At 40.9% G+C, this 21,214-nt stretch overlaps 1 protein-coding gene across 1 annotated transcript in view; it reads left to right on the forward strand.

Moving 5' to 3' along the window:
* cfap58 (cilia and flagella associated protein 58) overlaps positions 1–21,214 on the forward strand; it is a 133,299-nt gene that overhangs the window by 65,476 nt on the left and 46,609 nt on the right. Inside the window, exons 14-15 of the mRNA XM_056237130.1 lie at positions 20,238–20,349; positions 20,449–20,553. Coding sequence (XP_056093105.1) covers positions 20,238–20,349; positions 20,449–20,553 — 217 coding nt within the window. The remainder of the gene's footprint in view (positions 1–20,237; positions 20,350–20,448; positions 20,554–21,214) is intronic.

A 21,214-nucleotide genomic window follows, 5' to 3' on the forward strand; every position in this document is an offset into this window, starting at 1 on the left:
CTAAAGCCAGATCTATAATAGATGGGTTTTACTAACCCTCTACTGGTTATTTTAGTAATGTGAGGGGTGGGGATGAGTTCACATACAGTTTCTCTGCTATCTCTCAGGCCACTGCAAAGTCGCTAAATATTCAGTGAGTCTAAATTATGTACAGAAATGTCCATTGTTCCAAAATGACTGAATTAATTTTACATTTCAGAGACCTTTATTTAATGCTTAAATAGCAAAAATATCTATATTCATTAAAAAGTTACAAAAGAAGTGACAAGCGACAGGCATTTGAAAATTAATAATATGAATAGTACACTAGTGCTCTTTTTCTGACTTTTAGATTTGTTCAGGCCTAATAAGATTCACTTTTTATAACAAAACGAGTAAATGGCTAAAAAAATGACTCATTAATCGCTTACTCACCGATTCGTTCACAGCTTTGATTTATTAATGAATGAAAGAAGTAACTATGGCTGAACTTGAAATCACATACTTGCATACTACTCTTACTATTTCTGCCATATAAATAATTGATAAAAGCAGTTGAGTATGCGGTTCCAATTTTAGCCTGTCTTTATGAGTGAGCCATTGCATAATTCACTCAAATGATTCATGCACAACATTGATTAATCCCAGAAGGAACCACTTGATTCTTTATGAGTGAGTCATTGAACCACTCATTGAATTCACTCAAACTATATGTCCACAACATACAGTATATTGATTCAACAAGCGATTGTGTTTATGAGTGACTCATTCAATTATTTACTCAGATGACTCGTTCACAACAGATTTATTCAAGAACAAAACAAGCGGCTGTATATGAGGGAGCCCTTGAATCATTCACTAAAACAGTTCGTTTACAGCTATAATTCATTAATGAAAAAAACAAGTGACTGTCTTAAAGAGCAAGTTTAAATCATTCACTCAAATCATTTACTCAAATGATTACTTCAAAGTGGTGATTCATTCAAGAATGAAACAACTGTATGTTTCTCTGAGATAACAGAAGGGATAAAAACTAATTTTTTATTAGTCCATAGACTTCACATCCATGAAACATGATTTTCTTGCTAGTCAGCTGCAGTTGGATTGACATTCTCATTTCAGAGAGCTTTTTTTTTTTGCTTCAAAAAGTCTGTAAATTTTAAATGCATTTATCTGCTAAAAAATGAGCAGTCACATCTCTCTCCAAACCAGCCATGCCCCGTAGCACCTTTAACTCTCAACAGAAAACATAGACCCGTCATAATCCTTCCTATATTCTGAAACATATGTGAGAATCAAAAAGCTAGTGGTAAGATTTCAGAGAGACTAGTCAGCAGCCGCTGTGCCAGATGGGTTGACTTGATGCCGAGCTTGGATGCCAAGAACTCTGCAGATATACAAGCCTCCCTGGTAAACAGGTGGCAAATTTTAGTCATTATTGCTGTCATCAGTGCAATGTAGTTCCCTCAAAGACGCTGACTGTAGCATATCGGTGCCCGGGTGTGAAGAAATATTTCCTTTAGGCATTAGGGTTTCTGGGACAAGTCTATGAAAGGAAAGTCTCATGAGAAACTGACATCCTTCTATGTTTACATTTATACATTTACCAGACGCTTTCATCCAAAGCGACTTACAAATGAAGAATGCGACAACATCCGAGTTTCTTCCAGTAATATGACAAGTGCTACAATACAAAGTTCCAAAAATTGCTTAAGATTTTTTTTTAAACAATTTTTGAAAGAAGTTGGCTATGCTCTCCAAGGCTGCATTTATTTGATCATTTGAGTAATTGTCAGCATGCAGTTGCAAAAATGCATAAATAAAAGTGCTCTATTTGCAAGCAGTTTTAATAAAAACAAATCTCAAAATATATGATATATATATATATGACAGGGAACAAAAACATGGTGAACAGAACCACCACTTATTAATGATGACTGAACCAAACACAGGGCTATAAATACACAGATCCTCCTTTTCCACCAGAATGGTACACGTTCTGGAGCCAGAGCCTGTTCTCTGCCAGGCGAACTGGAGCCTGTCGCGAACCTGCCACATGTTTCTACAGAATTGATGAACAAACTTTGATGTAACACTGTGCTATGTATTGTTTACCTGACTATAACAGTCAAAAAAAAAAAAAAAACATTGCACGTCCCGGTGTGTTTGCAGGCAGTGCGGCACTTCTGTTTTGCTGTTTACAGTAGGCCTACCAGGAGTAAGTCTAGCAAACTGGGATCTTGAGGAATAATGCTACCTATTGGATTGTGCTACTAACACTAAATGTGCATTTAAGGGTAGGTTTATGGTTTGGGGTAGGCATGGACATTAATTAAAGGATTAGTTCACTTCAGAATTAAAATTTCCTGAAAATGTACTCACCCCCACGTCATCCAACATATTCATGTCTTTCTGATAATAAGATAATTTCAGTCGAAAATAAATTAAGGTTTTTGAGGAAAACATTCCAGGATTTGTCTCCATATAGTGGACTTCAACAGTTATCAACCAAAAATATCAGTTTCGATGCAGCTTCAAAGGGCTCTACACGATCCCAGCCGAGGAATAAGGGTCTTATCTAGCGAAACGATGTGCCATTTAAAAAAAACAAAAAAAACATTTATATACTTTTGAACCACGAATGCTCGTCTTGCTCTTGCTGTGATGCGCCACACATTACGTAATCACGTTGAAAGGTCACACTTGACGTAGGCATAAGTACCGACCTAGTGTTTACAAAGCGAACGTGCAAAGTCAAACGCCCTTTACAAAAAATAAATAAAAATAAAAGGTAAAACAACGATGTCGGACGAGTTTTGAAGTTGGAGGAGAAAATGTTTTTTGCCCTAACCTACATTTTCCGCCTACGTCAGGTTACCGCCTGACCTTTCCAACGTGATTACGTAATGCGTGAAGTCGTGGATGTGTAAGATGAGCATTCGTGGTTAAAAGTATATATATTTAATTTTTATTTAGAACTAATCCTTTAATAAAGCCTCAAACTATGTCACACCGCATGAGTGTTATGCTGTTAGCAAAACCTGATAGGTAGCATTTTTCGAATTTGTCGAATTTTTTATTGCCGGAGTTGAACCGATCTTTAAGGTATGGAACCACATTTTCTTCAATCGAAATGCGCGGAATGGTTCAAAAAGGACATAGGCCAGGAACCCTCACTGAAACCGTGTCCCTGGAAAAGGGGTACGAGAAACACTAGGGACTAAACAAGGTAATTAACAAGACACAGATGAGATACATGAGGGTAAATCTGAAAAAACCATGGCAACAGAAGCGCATGAAAAAAAAGGAAAAACACGGGAAACTGAACTGAGACCAGTCCAAAACAAACTGAAGTAAAACAGACACCAGACATGACATTAACATTGTGAAATATTATTACAATTTAAATAACTGTTTTCTATTTTAAGATGTTTTAAAATGTAATTGATTCCTGTGACGGCAAAGTTGAATTTTCATCAGTCATTACTCCAGTCTTCAGTATCACATGATCTTTCAGAAATCATTCTAATATGCTGATTTGCTGCTCAATAAATGATTTTATTATGATTGTCGATGTTGAAAACAGTTTGTGCTTAGTCAGCTTTTGTGGAAACTATTGATGGAAGGAAAGTTCATAAGAATAGGTTTTTTTTGGTAACAATGTATAAGTTTTTACTTTCACTTTACAGTTTATCAATTTACTCACTGCATCCTAGCTGATGAAAAGCTTTAATTTATTTAACCATTTTGAATTGACAAATGCGCCGGCGTGTTCACTCACATTTTTTTTTTCTGATAGCAGCGGAAATAACTTAAAATACTTGAAAATGACTTTTAAAATAATTTTTTGATACAACATTCAAAACTATAAAGTGTCTACTTTTTTCTTTAGAGATATCTTACTGACCTCAGACTTTTGAAAAGTAATTTACTTCTGAGTTTACTTTGTAGTGTCAAAGGAATCGCTCATACTTCATAAAGAGATATCCAGGAATCTCATAGTAAGAGATCTTGTAACATTTCAGAATAGTATGTATTAATGACGCACCAAAAAGATCCTAAAGAGTTCAGATAGGAGCTATTCCTTTAGAGTGACCTGAGGAGAGTTGCTGTACCGTTGTTGTCACCTACTGAAGTGGAAGGTGTAAGGGTGACGATTTTGACTTGACGCCACTGTGTTAGTTAGTCAAGTCATGGGCCCCTGAACTCTTATCAACAAGCTTGTGATTCTGTCATAAATAATTCCCTGCCTCTGTGCCACTTAGCTATTAAATTGCGCGATACACAACCACAAATGAAGCTGAATAAAAAATGGACGAAAATTCCTCCGGTTCATAAGAACTGTGCTCAAATGTTCCAAGAAAACTTGTCTCAACCTCCACTCAATAGAGGGAGAGAATGATTGGAATGTAAATGGAACTATTTTCTTAATAATGACAGTCAAATGAACTCTACGTCTCAAAAGAGATTGCAATCAAAGCTCATGTACATAATGATAATGTATGCAATTTTAAATTAAAGCGAGATACATTCTCAGACATTTCACTCCACCCACCAGGTCATCATGTGTCATCAGTGCTTGAAGTGGGCTGGTACACACCAGTACTTCTATATTTTAATCTGTAGCGTACCCTCACTTTTTCTTGCATACAGACACTTCTCACATGTTGCCGGTACTCTGACCACCCAGGCCTTCTTTAAATAGCTTCAATGTAGTTCACTACTTTGTATTAGTAGTTTGTGGTGTAACTATCACATTTTTTTTTATGGACAGATTGACTGTAGTAGAACTACTTTATGAGTAAATTGCAGCTTGGGGAGCAACAATTTCAAAGTAGCTTCCCAGAGAGTTACAGTACATTAAATGTATGGAACTGATTTTTCTCATACCAATGAGACCATGATAATTCATTCCATAATGAACTAAATTCTGTTGCACTTTGCCTAGAATATTCATTAGAATAATAAAATCACTGAGTGGAATGAACAATACAGAGTACGGACCAATGATGTGAAAGTGTTTGTTTATGTGTGTGTGTGAGTTTTTTCTTTGATCCAGCTTTGAAGCAAATTATTACGTTGGGTGTTTGTCTACTGTAATGAGGAGGTCTTTCCATTTCAAATGATTTCAAAGAGCCCGTACTCCAAAATAAATTATGTTTGGCTAACTCTGCCTGAATCACATGGTTACCCTTACGTGCACTTCACGTCAATTAAAACTGCTCTTACACGAGCATTAGTACATGTTCTACTGCTCTCGAACCCCCCCCCCCCCCCCGCCCCCCCGCCCCCCCGCCCCCCATTCCCCCTGTTTTTATTGCATTAGAGGAACATTATATAATTGCTTTTTTGAAATGTGGAAAGGAATAGAAAGAAAAACAGAATGAGAGAGCGAGAGAGGGTGGGGAGGGTTTTGGAGATCTTACCTTTGACATTTTATCTCACTGGCACAATTTCTGGACAGAGTCCTTGGACTCTATCACAGCTCATTGTTTTATATGTGTACTGCTGTAGGCACATTTCTGTGACTGCTCTCTTTCTTTCTCTCTTCCTCCATATCTGCCTCACACCAGTGCCCACTAGCACTTGTCCTCCATCCTTTCTTTCTTTATTACTCTATTTTCTCTTTTAACCGTGAACATTTCTAGTTCAGAAACCAGTATATCATTGAAATGTGTTATTTTCAATGAATTAAAAAACGAGAAAATTACGTGGCAACATGTCAAATGTGATGAAGTACGGTGCATCATACTCTCTCATACAACTCTAAAGTACATTTACTCTACTTTGCACACTAGGGTTGCATGGCATGGTGCTAAAAACTACCATGGTACCATAAATAATAATAATTAACAATAATTAACAATTAATATAATATAATATAATTTCTGAAGCATTGTCTAATGTCATGGATAATTCAGTATTGAAAAATGGTACTGCCTATTGTACACTTTGTGGGCTTTTTTAACACAAAAGTGTACAAAAGAAAAAACATGGATTTATGGTCATCCTACTCCTTTAATCCACATTTGGTTGTACTAGGTGAAGCATGTCTTCCTCCCATGCATCCTCTGACTCAATAGATGGCAACTTAAAAAGCAGCTGAGTGGCATTCTAACAGACGAATTACCAGTAATCCGCTTCCATTCAGATCAGCATGAATATTTCATAAGCATTAAATAAACGTTCCTGTAGCATTGGCTAACTGCTAGCTGAGCTACCTTGAGCCTCACTTGTAACATTCCATAATAGGCTGCTTTGCTCAATCAAACAAGCCAAAGATGCAATCCCTCAGATAATAGGGGCTTTATGCATGCAGTCTTTACACATGTTCTTGGCAGCTGGTAAAATTCTGATTTAAATGAGGGATAGAAAAATGTCAGCTTGCTTTTAGTAAAAAAAAAAAAAAAAAAAGTCTAAGCAATGCATAAAATGCAGTCAGACAGTCATTATTGCAAAATAATCCCCGAAGCAGAGGGGTCTTGCATCATCCTGAAGTTTTCTTTTTTCAATAATGGCCAATTGACTGCAGATTATCCAACTTGTTGCGAATTACTTTCCAAAAAAGTTGGCATTTGCCCTATCAAAGTCAAGTATTCCAGAAAACTTGAATTCTAGACTATTGGTCTGGACCAAAAAAGAAAATGATTTTAGTCCTGGTTTACTTATATATGCATATATTTTGCAACTGAACTTACCGAACATCCAAAACAATGCGAACCGCACCAGTGTTGGTCTGGAAGCTGAAGATCTGGGTCTCGGTCCACATGTTTGGTGCGCACCAGGGTTCGGATGGCAGCTGCCACACTTATTCAAATTAACCGCTCTAACAGAGCAATCGCAACAGAGTTTATTTTAATCCAACCAAACCTGCCAAGTGTGAACACACACTAAACCAGCTCTTTCCAATTGTTTCCAAACAGGTTTCCCAAACACTCCCACCATCCTCCATTGTTTAAACGGGTAGTACCAGCCCATCACTCTATTGGTTGAAGTTGGCAGAGAGACACCTCCACATTTTCTTATTTTTACACATGCAAGCTGCGTTCACATTCTTTTTTTGGCTGCTTATAGAGCCCAGGGCTGTCACAGAGACAGGTGGGATATCTCAAGACACCCATTTCAGTGATATCTGTCAGGTGATAGAGACATTTTATGTGTGTTGTTCAAAAGAATCACTTGCGGTAGCTTTAGAATGGTATGCTGTTTGTGGAAGTGTTCACATCGGCCCTATTTTGACATCGGAACGATACCGATGTGTAAAAAATTGACCATATCGGCCGATATTATATCGGCGGCCGATATATCGTGCACCACTAGTGCTGATGATAGTTGGTCCTGTACACAGTAACAAGTCCAGTTCTTGATATCATTGCCTTTTGTTTTATGCCTTTTTTTCTCAAATGCATGTAAAAATGTGTGTGGTGCAACTGGAAATAACTCGTTCTGCAACACAGGGAAATGTGTGTGTGTGTGTGGGTGAGAGTCCTGAACTCTATAAGCGTGTTGATTAAAGTTTAAGTCCCTGATATCAACCCTGTCTTCCTGAATAAATCAATCTATATACCCCAACCCACTCTTTTTCCCTGCCTTCCGTATCTTCATGCAGATCTCAGTCGAAACAACAGCAAATATCCCTAGAAAGAGGAATACACTTAGAGAACACTAAGAGAACCATATTGAAATAAAGCATGTTTTTTTCCCCATTCTAAATCAGTTATTTATTTGCCACAGTAGAATTAATTTGTTGACGTCGAAAGATGGATGGCTTGCTTTCTTTTAGTGGACAGTGATGCATTTATGCAAAATACAATTGAGAAGAGAGAATGGTGAGAGCAGAAAACGTCTCAGGTTACGTATGTAACCCTGGTTCCCTGAGAGGGAACGAGACGCTGCGTTTGAGACGCGGTGGGAACGCTCTGCGTGATTGCGTCATGAAGCACGTGTAAAATCAGTCCAATGGAAGCCCGATACGTCATGGGTGACGTCATAGACCAGGAAACTATAAATCACCCTTGAAAACAGACCGCGACAGCTTCTGAAAAGTCTGAAGCAAGTCGATCAGGGCATGCAGGAAGTATGGCAGGCAAACGCAGCGTCTCGTTCCCTCTCAGGGAACCAGGGTTACATACGTAACCTGAGACGTTCCCTTTCAAGGGAACTTCGAGCTGCGTTTGAGACGCGGTGGGAACCCCATACCCACTACGCCATAGTGACAAATGCCCGTTCTGTGTGAAGTCCTTGCGCACACTAAGAAGCAAGCAACCTCGCCCCAGGAGTGGAGAGGTCAAGGTCATAAAACCTGACAAATGTATGTGGAGAGGACCAACCTGCCGCATTACAAATGTCAAGAAGGGAAACACCCGAAATTAAGGCCGTAGAGGCCGCCATACTCCTTGTAGAATGGGCCCGTACAGCCATAGGTGAAGGCTGACCGGCCGCTTCATAAGCCAATGATATAGCCTCAACTATCCATTTGCTCATAACCTGTTTAGATGCAGGGCACCCTCTTCTGAGTGACCCAAAACATACAAATAACTGCTCTGACTTACGCCACAGGGCAGCTCTGTGAACGTAGGCATCCAATGCCCAAACTGGACATAACAGGTTCAGTTGTTCCTGATCTGGGGTATTAAAAGGTGGAGGATAAAAGGCCTGCAACACTATTGGGCCCCTAACATTAACTGGGACCTTAGGAATATAACCCGGTCTAGGGTATAGAAATGCTTTCACCATACCAGGTGCAAATTCCAGACATGACGGAGCAACCGACAGGGCATGCAAATCTCCAATTATCTTGATAGATGAAATAGCAAGGAGAAATAAAGCTTTCAAAGTGAGGAATTTTTCTGAAACCTCTTCAATAGGCTCGAAGGGAGCCAGAGCCAGACCCTCAAGTACAATGGCTAAATCCCAAGCCGGTGCTCTAGAGTGCAGTGCAGGTCTCAACCTCAATGTACCACGGAGAAAACGAGTAATCAGAGGATCTCTCCCAAAAGAAGTACCCCCCAGAGGGGTATGATAGGCCGAAATAGCCGCCACATAAACTTTTAAGGTGGAAGGAGATAATCCAGCAGAGAAACGGTCTTGCAGAAAATCGAGAACTGAACCAACAGGGCAGTTAACAGGATCTAACTGACGCTCACCACACCAGGTGGAGAATAATTTCCATTTCAGTGCATACAGTCTTCTCGTGGAAGGAGCTCTGGAATGGAGAATGTCTCAACGACCTCAGTCGAGAGACTGGATTCTATGAGCCTGGCCCCCTCAGAGGCCAGGCCCACAGTTTCCACAACTCCGGTCGAGGGTGAAATATCGTGCCCCCTGCTTGGGACAGCAGGTCCCTCCTGAACGGAATCTCCATGGGAGAGCCGTCCAGAAGAGACAAAGTCCGAGAACCAAACTCGAGTCGGCCAGTATGGGGCTACTAGTAGCAGATGAGCCCCTTCCCGGCGAACCCTCTCCAGAACCTCCGGGAGCATAGATATCGGGGGAAATGCGTACAGGTGCAGCCTCGGCCACACCTGCACCATCGCATCCAGTCCGAGAAGAGCTGGCTGCGTGAGGGGGAACCATATAGAGCAATGCGTTGTACAAACGATGTGAAAGGTCGACTTGACTTTAGTTAGACCAAAGTTCTCCCTAAGAAGCTCCACCACCTCGGGGTGAAGTCTCCAATCCCCTGGGCCTCAGCCCCTGCCTCAACAGGATATCTGCTCTGATATACGAAACCATCAGTGTGTTGTCCGCCATTCGCCGAGCAACCACTCATGATCGCCCCCACTTGTGAGGGAAGCATCCGTCGATAGCAATATGCGTCGACAAGAAGCCCCCAACACTGGGCCTGGGCGAGGAACCAAGGTTCTTCCACATGACCGAAGCACGAAGGCAAAGCCGCGTGACCTTGATCATGCGAAAACGTATTTCCCCTCGGAGAAAACCCCTTGGTCCTGAGCCACCACTGCAGGGGTCTCATGAACAGAAGGCCAAAAGTAATACGTTGGACGCAACTGCCATGAGACCCACCCGTCTGAAACAGTTTCACAGTGAGTGACTGGCCTAGATATACCCCATTACGGCTGTAAGAATTGCTACACCTAGAAAAGTGGTCCTCAGAGCACACTCTTCTTGGCGTTGAGAGGCAACTCCAACATCCTTAATGAGACAGAACGACATCTCGATGCCGAACTGCCATAAACTCAGATTGAGCTAGGAACAACCAATCATTGATGTAGTATAATACGCGAATGCCCTGGAGTCTCAGAAGAGCCAGAGCTGCATCCACGCATACTGTAAAGGTGTGGGGTAATAAACCTAGGCCGAATGGAAGAACCCGATAATGGTACGCTTCGCCCCCGAAAGCAAACCTCGGGAACCTCCCTCATCCTCTTTCGGAAACAATGAAGTAATGGCTGTCTGCTGGGAGGAGGAACCCCTTCTACAGCTCCTTTTGCAGAAGTGACAGTACTTCCTGCTCCATAACCAAAGCCTGCTCGGGGTCCACCAATGAGAGGAGGACCCCTAGAAATCTGGGCGAACGAGAACCGAACTGAATTCTGAAACCCTTTTCTATAGTGTGCAGGACCCACTGAGAAATATGTGGCAGTAGTTTCCACGCTGCCAGAAATTTACTAGGGGAACCAGTCTCTCAAGACTGGCCTCTGGATTTGTTTGAACAGTCACTACGGCGCCCTGAAGCGGCGAACCGGCAGGGAACAACCGAACTGACCATTCTACGACCCTCCTCAGAGGATCGTATGGGGATGCTGACACCTCGGTGCCCTGAACGGCGAACCGGCAGGGAACAACCGAACTGGCAGCGCTGCAACCCTCCTCAAAGAGTTGCACCCCAGAGGAAAAACGATTTCTCAAAACCGTCCCTTGGTTGAACAGTCACTACGGTGCCCTGAAGCGGCGAACCGGCAGGGAACAACCGAACTGACCGCTCTACGATCCTCCTCGGAGGATCGTATGGGGACGCTGACACCTCGGTGCCCTGAACGGCGAACCGGCAGGGAACAACCGAACTGGCAGCGCTGCGACCCTCCTCAGAGAGTCGCACCCCAGAGGTCGCCGAGGAGAAACGATTTCTCAAAACCGTCCCTGCCCCGGAGGAGCCCTCAGAAGCCTGATAGCCTCGTTTTCTTGCGACAGGACTTCTTGTCTAAGCTTTATTAGAGATGATGACAGTCCTCAGATCTTGCCTACCTCTAACTAGCTTAGTTCCTACGACCCTCCTCGGAGGATCGTTGAAAAAAGCAGGCACTTCGGCGCCCTGAAACGGCGAACCGGCAGGGAAACCGAACTGACTGCTCTTCTTTTTTCTTATTTGAAGGCTCGTTTGGGGACACTGACACCTTGGTGCCCTGAAACGGCGAACCGGCAGGGAAACCGAACTGGCAGTACTGCGACCCTCCTCAGAGAGTCGCACCCCAAAGGGTGCTGAGGAGAAACGATTTCTCAAAACCGTCCCTACCCCAGAGGGGACCACCCTTAGAAGCCAGATCGCCTCGGCGTCAGGGCTTCTCCTTTGTCAAAGCTATTTTAGAGATAAAACAGTCCTCAGATCTTGCATGTCTCTAACTGGCTAGACTGCGACCGCCACCCAGGTACCCCTCAATTGCGGAGGAGCCCGAATGGCGACGCTCTGTTTTGCACTTTGTGCTGAGAGGAGCATAATAGTTCTCAGGAACATTAGATTGGTGAGGAAGAAACCTCTGGAACACCGCTGAATGGTTTATTTCTTAGTTTTCTTGAAAGCGGAGCGTCCAGAAGAACAGACATAATTATATCTTTATTTTCCTTTATCTTTATATCAGAAAAACTTATATATATATACATATATTTCACTCTGCGGCCACCAGCAGGAAACAACCGAACTGGCAGCGCTGCGACCCTCCTCAGAGAGTCGCCCCTCACATTCATCCATGTCCTTATATACTCTACCCACCAGCGCTGCCTAATAAAAATGTATTCATTATTAAGATGGCTGGTGGGTAACGTCGGGGTTAATAACGATAACGCCGACTCGGGAGAGAGAAAGCTCGCAAGCGTCTCTTTAACCCGAGGCAATGTCATACTATGATACTTAATACCCAAACATTACTATAGTCAGACATCTGGGGATTAAACACATAAAATACAAACCGGTTTATTCCACAATCTCGACACCTCAGTGTGGAGATAGGGAAAAACCACAGTCCCCGACGAGGAGGCTGAGATACAGAGTTTCCCTGTTTTAAGATACAGTTCATCTAACAAACTCTTCTTTATTTTCAATCTCATAATGTTCAGCTGGCCAGTAAATATTTAACTGGCAACAGCACTAGATAAAACCTCCTTTTTTTCTTTAAAAAAGCTCCTCTTTATTCAACAGAGTTATGAGCTGGAAAATGTATTCATTGAAAACTCAAACATCTGCCTTTTTATAAAGATTTGTATTTGTTTTCTTTCTTTTTAAACAAAACACTAACGATACCAATTCCTCGGAACTGGAAATCGCAGCACACTAGATCTGGCATGTGAAAGCTGAGAAAGGGCGGAGCCCGTCCCAACCCCCGCTGTCAGATCCGTTTTCGAACCCCGAAATACGAGCCGTCTCCGAGCCTCGGCAACAGAGAGACCCGCTCGGGGAACGCGAACCGAACCGTCCTCCTCGAAGAACGCCCGGCGAGAGCGGAGCGTCCTCACGGACAGCTTCTCGCAATGCACAGTCAGATCCCTCGAGAAATGACTGTTGCATGCTCCACTCCCAAACAGCAACAAAAAGCTGATGTGTGTCCCCACCCGTGATGTAACGAGGGCAGGGAACAACACAACGTCTATAATATTGCTTTGCTCGCCATAATGATAGATAGTGATATATATATTGGGCTTGACAAACAACAATAAATAGACAAGGACAGAATCACAGAGAGCGCTTGCTGAAGACTACAGAAGCTGTCGCGGTCTGTTTTCAAGGGTGATTTATAGTTTCCTGGTCTATGACGTCACCCATGACGTATCGGGCTTCCATTGGACTGATTTTACACGTGCTTCATGACGCAATCACGCAGAGCGTTCCCACCGCGTCTCAAACGCAGCTCGAAGTTCCCTTGAAAGGGAAACAAAAGCTTTGCCAAAAACACAATTAAAATGCATAAATTAAGGCCAAAGCCAGCAAAAGGCTGCTTTTATTTCCCCCAATCTGGACAGGAAATTCTTTCAAGGCTCTATTGTTCTTTGTAAGGTGCAGTAAAATGACCATTGACTAAGATTAATATGAGCACTGATGTCAGTAATTACTGTCTGCTCTTGTGTTACATTTTATGTTACAGTATTCTCTGTCGTATATGTAGTATATCCTTTGAGTGGAGAAAAACAGCCATGTATTTGAATGCACACAAAGCTAAGACGCTTTTATTTGGAACAGATCAAACTGAGTGCAACTAAAAGTATTTTATTAAAGCTCCAGGAAAAGATGCTGGCTTCCAGAAGTGCTGGATTTCCCAGACATAAACTTATATCAAGCACTAGAGTAATCGAAGTGCAACATGAAGAAAGTTTCTGTGTTTCAGGGTCGGATTAGACCTGTCTTGAGCAGAGTGATCAGTTATCCCTGAAAGAATTCTTCTGCTCACCTGATAAATGTTTGGAAGTAGTGCTGGCAATCTTGGCTTACCATTTGCATTCCAAAAAAAGATTTCTGTTTTGAAGGACATACAGAATAGGCCTCATTAAAAGCTGTTTTCTTGATTAAGTTGGTCTTAATAACGCAGGAATGTTAGAATTGAATTTATGAACATTCAAATACAGTATGTATACATTTTGTTTGCGCATTCTAGACATGGTCCATCTGTGCATTAATGGGAATTTCCAGTAACTCTTTCTGAACAATACATCAGTACACCGACATGACTTTCTTTGTGAATTAATCACTGAATCATTTATTCAAATGATTTGTTAAAAAACGCTAATGCTGCTTCTCAAAACTTTTCATTTATTTATATATTCACACAATAGACTATGGAAATGTAACACTCATCACCCTAACCATTCATCCATTCAAATACTCTAATTTGTATAATAATAACAACAACACTATTTATGAATTCTCAAATGCCTATGTAAACTCAGAGCCGTTCACTAATGTTCATTTTAAAATTGAAAGTCTCTTCCAACGGCTCCGCTCTATGGTTAGTTCTGGTGATGCGCTGCACAATGACAGTTGGGTGATTTTCGCTCCCCACTTACTGTAGGCCGTGTGTCCACCAAAGCGTTTTTAGCCAGCTGAAAACGCTAGACGCTCTGCTGAAAACGCCTAGCTGTGGGCGCTTGAGAGCGTTTTGGCAGCGCAGCGTTTTTTCCGTTGAGACGTTTTGTTGCTATGATACAGAATATCCATTGTAAAAGTGACAGTGATGAGCGCTGCGTTTTACCCAAAGTTGAACATTTTTCAACTCTCGACGACCAGTAAAAACGCCGAGCTCTCTGCGCTTCAGCGTGAAAAAAAGTCCAGCGCCTCGTTGCGCTCATGGCGTTCTAAAAATCCGGCGCTCCCATTGAAAACAATTGAAAACATACGCCAGGCGCGTGGAAAAACGCTTTGGTGGACACACGGCCTTACTGTGAAGTGATGTATCGATGTTCCCTTATTCCCTATGCCATTTGCAGTGCCCTTCGAACTGAACATATTCGGATTGGAATCTCACTTAAGATAGCGAAATACCCTGTGAAGTCCACTTCACATTCCACTTACGGTCGAATGGATCGAGACTCAGTTTAGGCCCTAAATATGAACACATGATATGTAATGGAGAGCTTCCACTCTAACGTACATCACGCACGACGTGGTGGGCAAGTCGACTCGCAATTGAATTTGACATTAGGATGTTGTTAAGTATAACAAATAGCCTACAAATATTAGGTAGGCTAAAATAATTTACACTAAACAGTTTTTAATTATAATTTACATGTTAAATGTAAAGCATTTATAATAAGCATTTCTATTAACCATTCATCATCCATCCTCTCAAACTTATATTTTCGCTGAGCTTGTTTGTTCATGCGCAGCTAAATGAAGTTCTTACCATCTAAAACAGGCTTTGCGTGAGGAGCACATCAGCCACCTTAACATACTGTCTCCTTAGGTAGCTCAGTAGGTTTTGCAACAGAGTCAATATGATGGTTATAAAGATGACAGGCATGCAAACAGCAAATTTTTCTCCCTCAAACATTGCTAACACTAACAACATTGCTTTTGTCTGAATCATCAACGACTAAAAAGACCTTGTAGGTCTTGAGAAATCAATCCATGCTTTTAGAAGCAATCTTACCGTCGTCTTAGCACAACAGCGGTTTCAAAAACCTCTCCAATTTACTTGCATTGCCAGATGAAAAGACACTACACTGAAGATTTTAGTAATAGCGTATTTTTCCCCTCAAAGGAAATGACTTACTGATGCTAATCGCTAACACCATCATAAACTCAACCTGCATTGCACTCAGGTAAATGAGCTGTGCGTTTTCATCACCCATCTCTCTCCGTTGCTTCAGAGAAAAAAGTTCTAGGACATACTGTTTAAACCAGGGGTCTCAAACTCAACTTAACTGGGGGCCGCTGGAGGTAGAGTCTGGGTCAGGCTGGGCCGCATCAAGTATTCCAGAAAAAATAGTATTCAAGTATTCCAAAAAAGGAGCACAACTGATCCAATCTTCTCAATCTTTATTATTAACGTTTCTTCTGAACTGTTCCTCTGAATTTGAACATTCCTTTCTGTACATGATTGGTTCTTCATGAGCTGTCCTTCTGACAGTTAAAGTTCATTTTACAAACTTTCTTTGTCTATAACACATATTTGTAATATTTATATTTGCTTATGTCCTTTTTATTTTCTTTATACAACACATTAATGATATTGAATGTTTTTTTGGAAGGCACATTTCCTTTTATTATTTACTTAGAAAAACAATTATTGCTTTTGAAATACAAATATTTGCAGTCATGTCTGCCCGTCTTATTGAATTCTTTCTACACATGTATAGTGTCTCAGGCAAATTAGGCTACTGAATTTGCACAAATCAAAGCAAACCTTCTTATCAACCTGTTGGACACATATTACAAGCTCAAAATGATTATTCTCACATTGTTTTAAAGCAGGGTCTCTCTCCAACATGTCGCTCGCGAGCTACCAGTAGCTCGCGGCCTGATTGGTGGTAGCTCGACAAGGGGCAGTTCACATATCGCGCTCACATATTTTGCGCGCTCAAGTTCGTTATTTCAAATGTAGGTGCGCGTGCGCGGCAAGCGCGCTCATAATTGAAGCGACGCGCTCATTTTTTCCAGGCGCGCAGTATGTTTGTACTTAGCGGTTGTCTATGGCAACTATTGACAACAAACCCACCGTATGGTAGCCCATTTAAAACGCGGCACACGCAACGACGGGCCGCACTAACATTACACTTTAATGTCAAGTAGGGGGCCACGGGCCGCGAGTTTGAGACCCCTGGTTTAAACGGAGTATCGTATCATTTCGGTTTAGTGCTCGGTTGGTTACAGCTCTGTCATCTCTAGGATACAAGGGCTAAACCCCCCTTAAAGAAACGTTAAAGTTTTTTTTTTTTTATGGTTTCAGGATATACAAAAATAAAATAAAAACAATGTAATTTATTCTTACTGAAAGTTACTATACCATCAAAAAGATTTGGTGTTTTAACAGTGTTTGTTTCAATTTGACATGAAACGAAGGTTGCAATAGTTTTTTTTTTAGCCACTTGAGTGAAACTGCTTCTCAAACAAGAAAAAATGTAGGGCGGGACTTGATTTTGTCTATTGGGAATTGTTTGAACGGTTGTGGTTTGCTATTGTTGCGAACTCATGTGAGTGACAGGTTGTCCCGCCCTCAAGAGAGAGGGGAAGTTACTTTGTTTAAAGATTACAAGGGGACATAACCACACACTTGACAAAATATTAAATAAAATGACCTCACAATCTGTCATATCTTTCTTATTTTATCCCCCTTTCATCCACTTTTTTGCCTTTTTTTTTCTGCCAAGAAGATGGTTTGTGTGTGTGCATGTGTGCCCAGATGATTTTGTTATTTATTTATTTTCAAGAGGCTTTTCTATTGTGGCTGAAATAGTGTAATTTGCTTTTCCCAGACTCTGGCAAGCCACTAGTGCTAATAGGTTTGCTGATGGAGCTTTCAAGTTGTTTATTTGCAGAGTTGAATCACTGCAGAGCACCCAGTGAACATGCTGGCAGTGGCTGGACTTGCATTACAGGTTTTCTGTCGGTTTGGTGCATTTCTTGCATCCTCCTTAACACTTGCAAACCAGTAAGTTCGTTTCTCGAATACATTCGTACAAAAATCACAACCTGCAAAAGCCTGTAAGTTGCTCAAAGTCCTTAGTTCATCTCACAAAAGTAAGTTTTTATATCAATGAACATATCAGTGCCATGAAAATGACAAGTCCTTGTGTCATTTTTCACAAACAAGAGAGTTAAAATGTTTAGCCACGTTGTCAATATAACAGTGTACTCTGTCAGTGTTTTCAGATGTAAAGTATGGCTACGATTTTGATGACAATGATTGAAAATGCACAAGACTGCACTTTTTTCTGTATTTTAACAGTACAAAGTGACCCATTACTGTAAATGGGATATTGATTGCAAGAGACTTGACAGGATTCACAGTTGCCCTTTTACTGTTGGTCTTTCAACAAATTACAGTAAAATGTCATTGCGATACATAAAAGAAAAAGACAATATAAATACTTTATAAATGTCTATGCATGCTTGTGTGATTATGATATTGTATGGATCTGTAATAAGTGTATTTACTATGTACTGTAAAATGCAAGTGTAATATGAAGCATTACAGTAAGTAAGAATACAGTATTACATAGCACATAGAAATACATGCCTGTTCTGTCTACGGAATTCTTGAATGATTGTGGAAACGGTTGTTTTCCAAACATTCGGTTGCACCATTCGACCCACGTCAGCCATTGTAAGGTCATGATTGAGAACTGGTTGATCATTGGTTGGTCTAATTCATTGCATTCCCCTTCATTAGTGAAATTCCAGATTCACCTCTGAAAAATGTATAGAACATATACACTGCCCAGCCAAAAATAAGTCGCTGTTTGGATTTAAATAGGCAAATGCGTAAGAGTCTATGATTGGATAATTATTGCCGCGATTATGTTTCTAGCATGATATATATTTGGAAACAGTTCTTCTAACCCTGATTGATGGAGTGTGTAGCTTTTCATTTCTTAAACAACCATGTAGGAAAACACATCATGGCCATATTCTAGGATGACAATGTCAAGATTCATCAGGCTCAAATTGTGAAAGAATTATTGGGAGGGACCATGAAGGAATCATTTTCAATTTCATTGAAAGTCTTTGGCATGTGCTGGAGGAGACTTTGCAGAGTGCTGGACTCTTGCATTGTCAATACAAGATCTTGAGCAAAAATTGACTTACCTCTTGATGGAAAGAAATGTTGAGATGTTAATTCCATCAAGAGTCGTATAATTTTTTTTGCAAGAGTGTATTGTCCTACATGGTTGTTTAAGAAATGAAAAGCTTCTCACTCCATCAGTTAGGGTAAAGAACTGTTGCAAAACATATAACATGCTAGAAACATAATAATCATTGCAATAATGATCCAATCAAATACCCATATATATACCCTGGCAGTGTACTTGACACATTATGACAACTAGTTCAACCATTTTGCATTTAATGACTTGTGGAATGAACTAATGCCTAGATGTTTTGGGGGGTAAGACTTTAACAGAGAACGAGTATAATACATTTTAAGAAACATGACATTATTTTTTGAAGGAGTTACTCCGCACTCACAATCTTCAAGGTGCCAGACACACAAGACGTAAGATCTCAATAAATAAACTGTCCGCACACTCAAATCCTTAAAGTAAATTTAATAAACCAAGCTTTCGGTCAAAAGACCATCCTCAGGGCATGACAATTGCAATTGATAATGTAGGAAACAGCAGACAACTATACAAAATAAATTGCATGAATATATCAAAGCATTTACAATTTGTTCAAATGAATGAGAAATTGCTTTTATGATGTGAACATTCTGCTCAAGTTACTACTGTAGATGATGTGGAGATTGAACTGTAGGGTAGCGTACATACGTGGTACAATGTTGTGAGAAATAACAGGTGGGTGAAATGCAACAAAACAGAGCAGAATGCAGAGATCTTTTTGCCAGTTGTCCATGATTACTTCAGCATCAGACACTGTAACAGACAAAAATTACAGTAAACACTCAGGATACTTGAACCGCTAGTCCCAACCCCAAGTTTTTTTGATTGGTCCATTTATAGTCGCACTAGCTAAGGTGAGGTTCATTATTTCTTTTCTTCATGATCAGACTTACAGTTTACTGGCGGACAATAAAAAAGATGAAAGAGGGAACTTGCATTGAGGGAGGGACCCAAGCCATCTCTCAAAAGCAACCTCTCAAAACATCAGCAACTGTGTAGCAAAGCACTGGCAACCATCCACAACATGTCATTGTGGTGGTGAACACTCTGCTCAAATGTTCTTCGAAAAACTAGCTTTGAAACCAGAATTAAAGTCCCCTCAAAATCAAAATGGATAATTCTTATGTTTTATACCTGTCACTCACATGAGATCACAGTAATAGGAAACAACAACAATTCAATCAATTCCAGATGGACACCCTACATTTTTGCTTGTTCAAGAAGCCGTTTCACTCAGATTTTTCACAATAGGGAAAAAAGACAATCACAACTTCCATTTCATGCCGGCTTTAACCGTATAAACAGCGAGACTACGCAGAAAATGTGTACATAGACCAACCATAAAGCAGCTCAGAATGATAGAATGCATCCTGCATGTACATCTAGAGAAAAGCTTACTTGTCTTTTCAAACAAGCTTGGCGCAGAGATGAAAAGGTCAGCTAGGATTATGTTGTGAGCCATAACCTGTCGATATGATATCCAAGAGATTTGTTTCTCCCACTCACTCCCATTCACCCTCTTGTTTGCATTTCCCTGTTTGTGCCTGTTGTGATGCATAAGTAAATAAGTGAATTGCAGCCCTTTATATCCTCTCGTTCAAATTCATTTTTCAAAGTGCTGTTACGTCCTGCCAGAATGCAGGGGACTTTAAATGACTGCCTATAAATTAGTAGGTTATTGTTGCTTTTATTACGGCCTGAAAACCAGAGCCAGAGTTACTTTACCGGTGTGCTTTTTGTTCTGATGGCAGACAGGAAGTGTTTCATATGCAGAGGGAGTTGCAGAAAGAGAGGACAAGATGTCGTGCTCTGGAAGATGAGCTCAACAATCCCATGAATGTACACCACTGGAGAAAAATATCGGTATGAGCTTACACTGGCTTGTTGCCGAAACAGTCGTATTATCAATGAGGTCTTCCAAAACAGTTAGATTTTGCTTCTAAAATCTCTCTTTCTGTTTAGGAAACTGATCCAAGCACCTTCGAATTGATTCAGAAGATTCATTGTCTGCAGCGGAGGCTGATAGCTAAGACCCAGGAGGTTGTGGAGAAAGCGCTTCTGCTACAGGTAAAAATATTCTCTCATTGGTACTAGTCATAGAACAATCCTAGTGCTTATATCCTAGTGTCATTGGTCAGACAAACAGATTGTCCAATCCCAGAATCACACCAATAGTTGAAATGTTATATTAATTCCTTTCTTTAAAAATGATTACTTTCCTTCATCAAAAATACATTAGATGAATCATTAGTGACAATAAAGACTTTTACATTGTTACAAAATTTTAAATGAACACTGTGCACCAAAGAATTTTTCTTGAGCATCAAGTCAGCATTTTCTTCAACTATATATATATATATATATATGAGTGTGTGTGTGTATACATATACTGTATATACACACACACATATTTCTATGTATTATTTATACACAGACACACACACACGCGCACACACAAACATATATTTTGCAAGTTCACACGTACATGAAATCAGATGTAGTAATTTATGCGTATTTGGCGTGCTGTCCGGGAGAGGGCTCGAAAATTGGCCCGAACCCAGAGTACTCCCCCCCTTTACTGGGATAGAAACCAGCCGAGAGTGAGGTGATGGGCTGGTGGAGGGATGCTGTGAGACTGTCATGGGACAGAGGTGAGGGAAGGCTATATTTATACCGGCTTCCTCTTGTGCTGATTGGCTGATTACCTGAACGTGCTCATCCCGAACTT

The sequence above is a fragment of the Rhinichthys klamathensis genome, unplaced genomic scaffold (genome assembly GCF_029890125.1).
Source record: "Rhinichthys klamathensis goyatoka isolate OS25496 unplaced genomic scaffold, OSU_Roscu_1.1 h1tg000478l_1, whole genome shotgun sequence".
Taxonomy (NCBI): domain Eukaryota; kingdom Metazoa; phylum Chordata; class Actinopteri; order Cypriniformes; family Leuciscidae; genus Rhinichthys; species Rhinichthys klamathensis.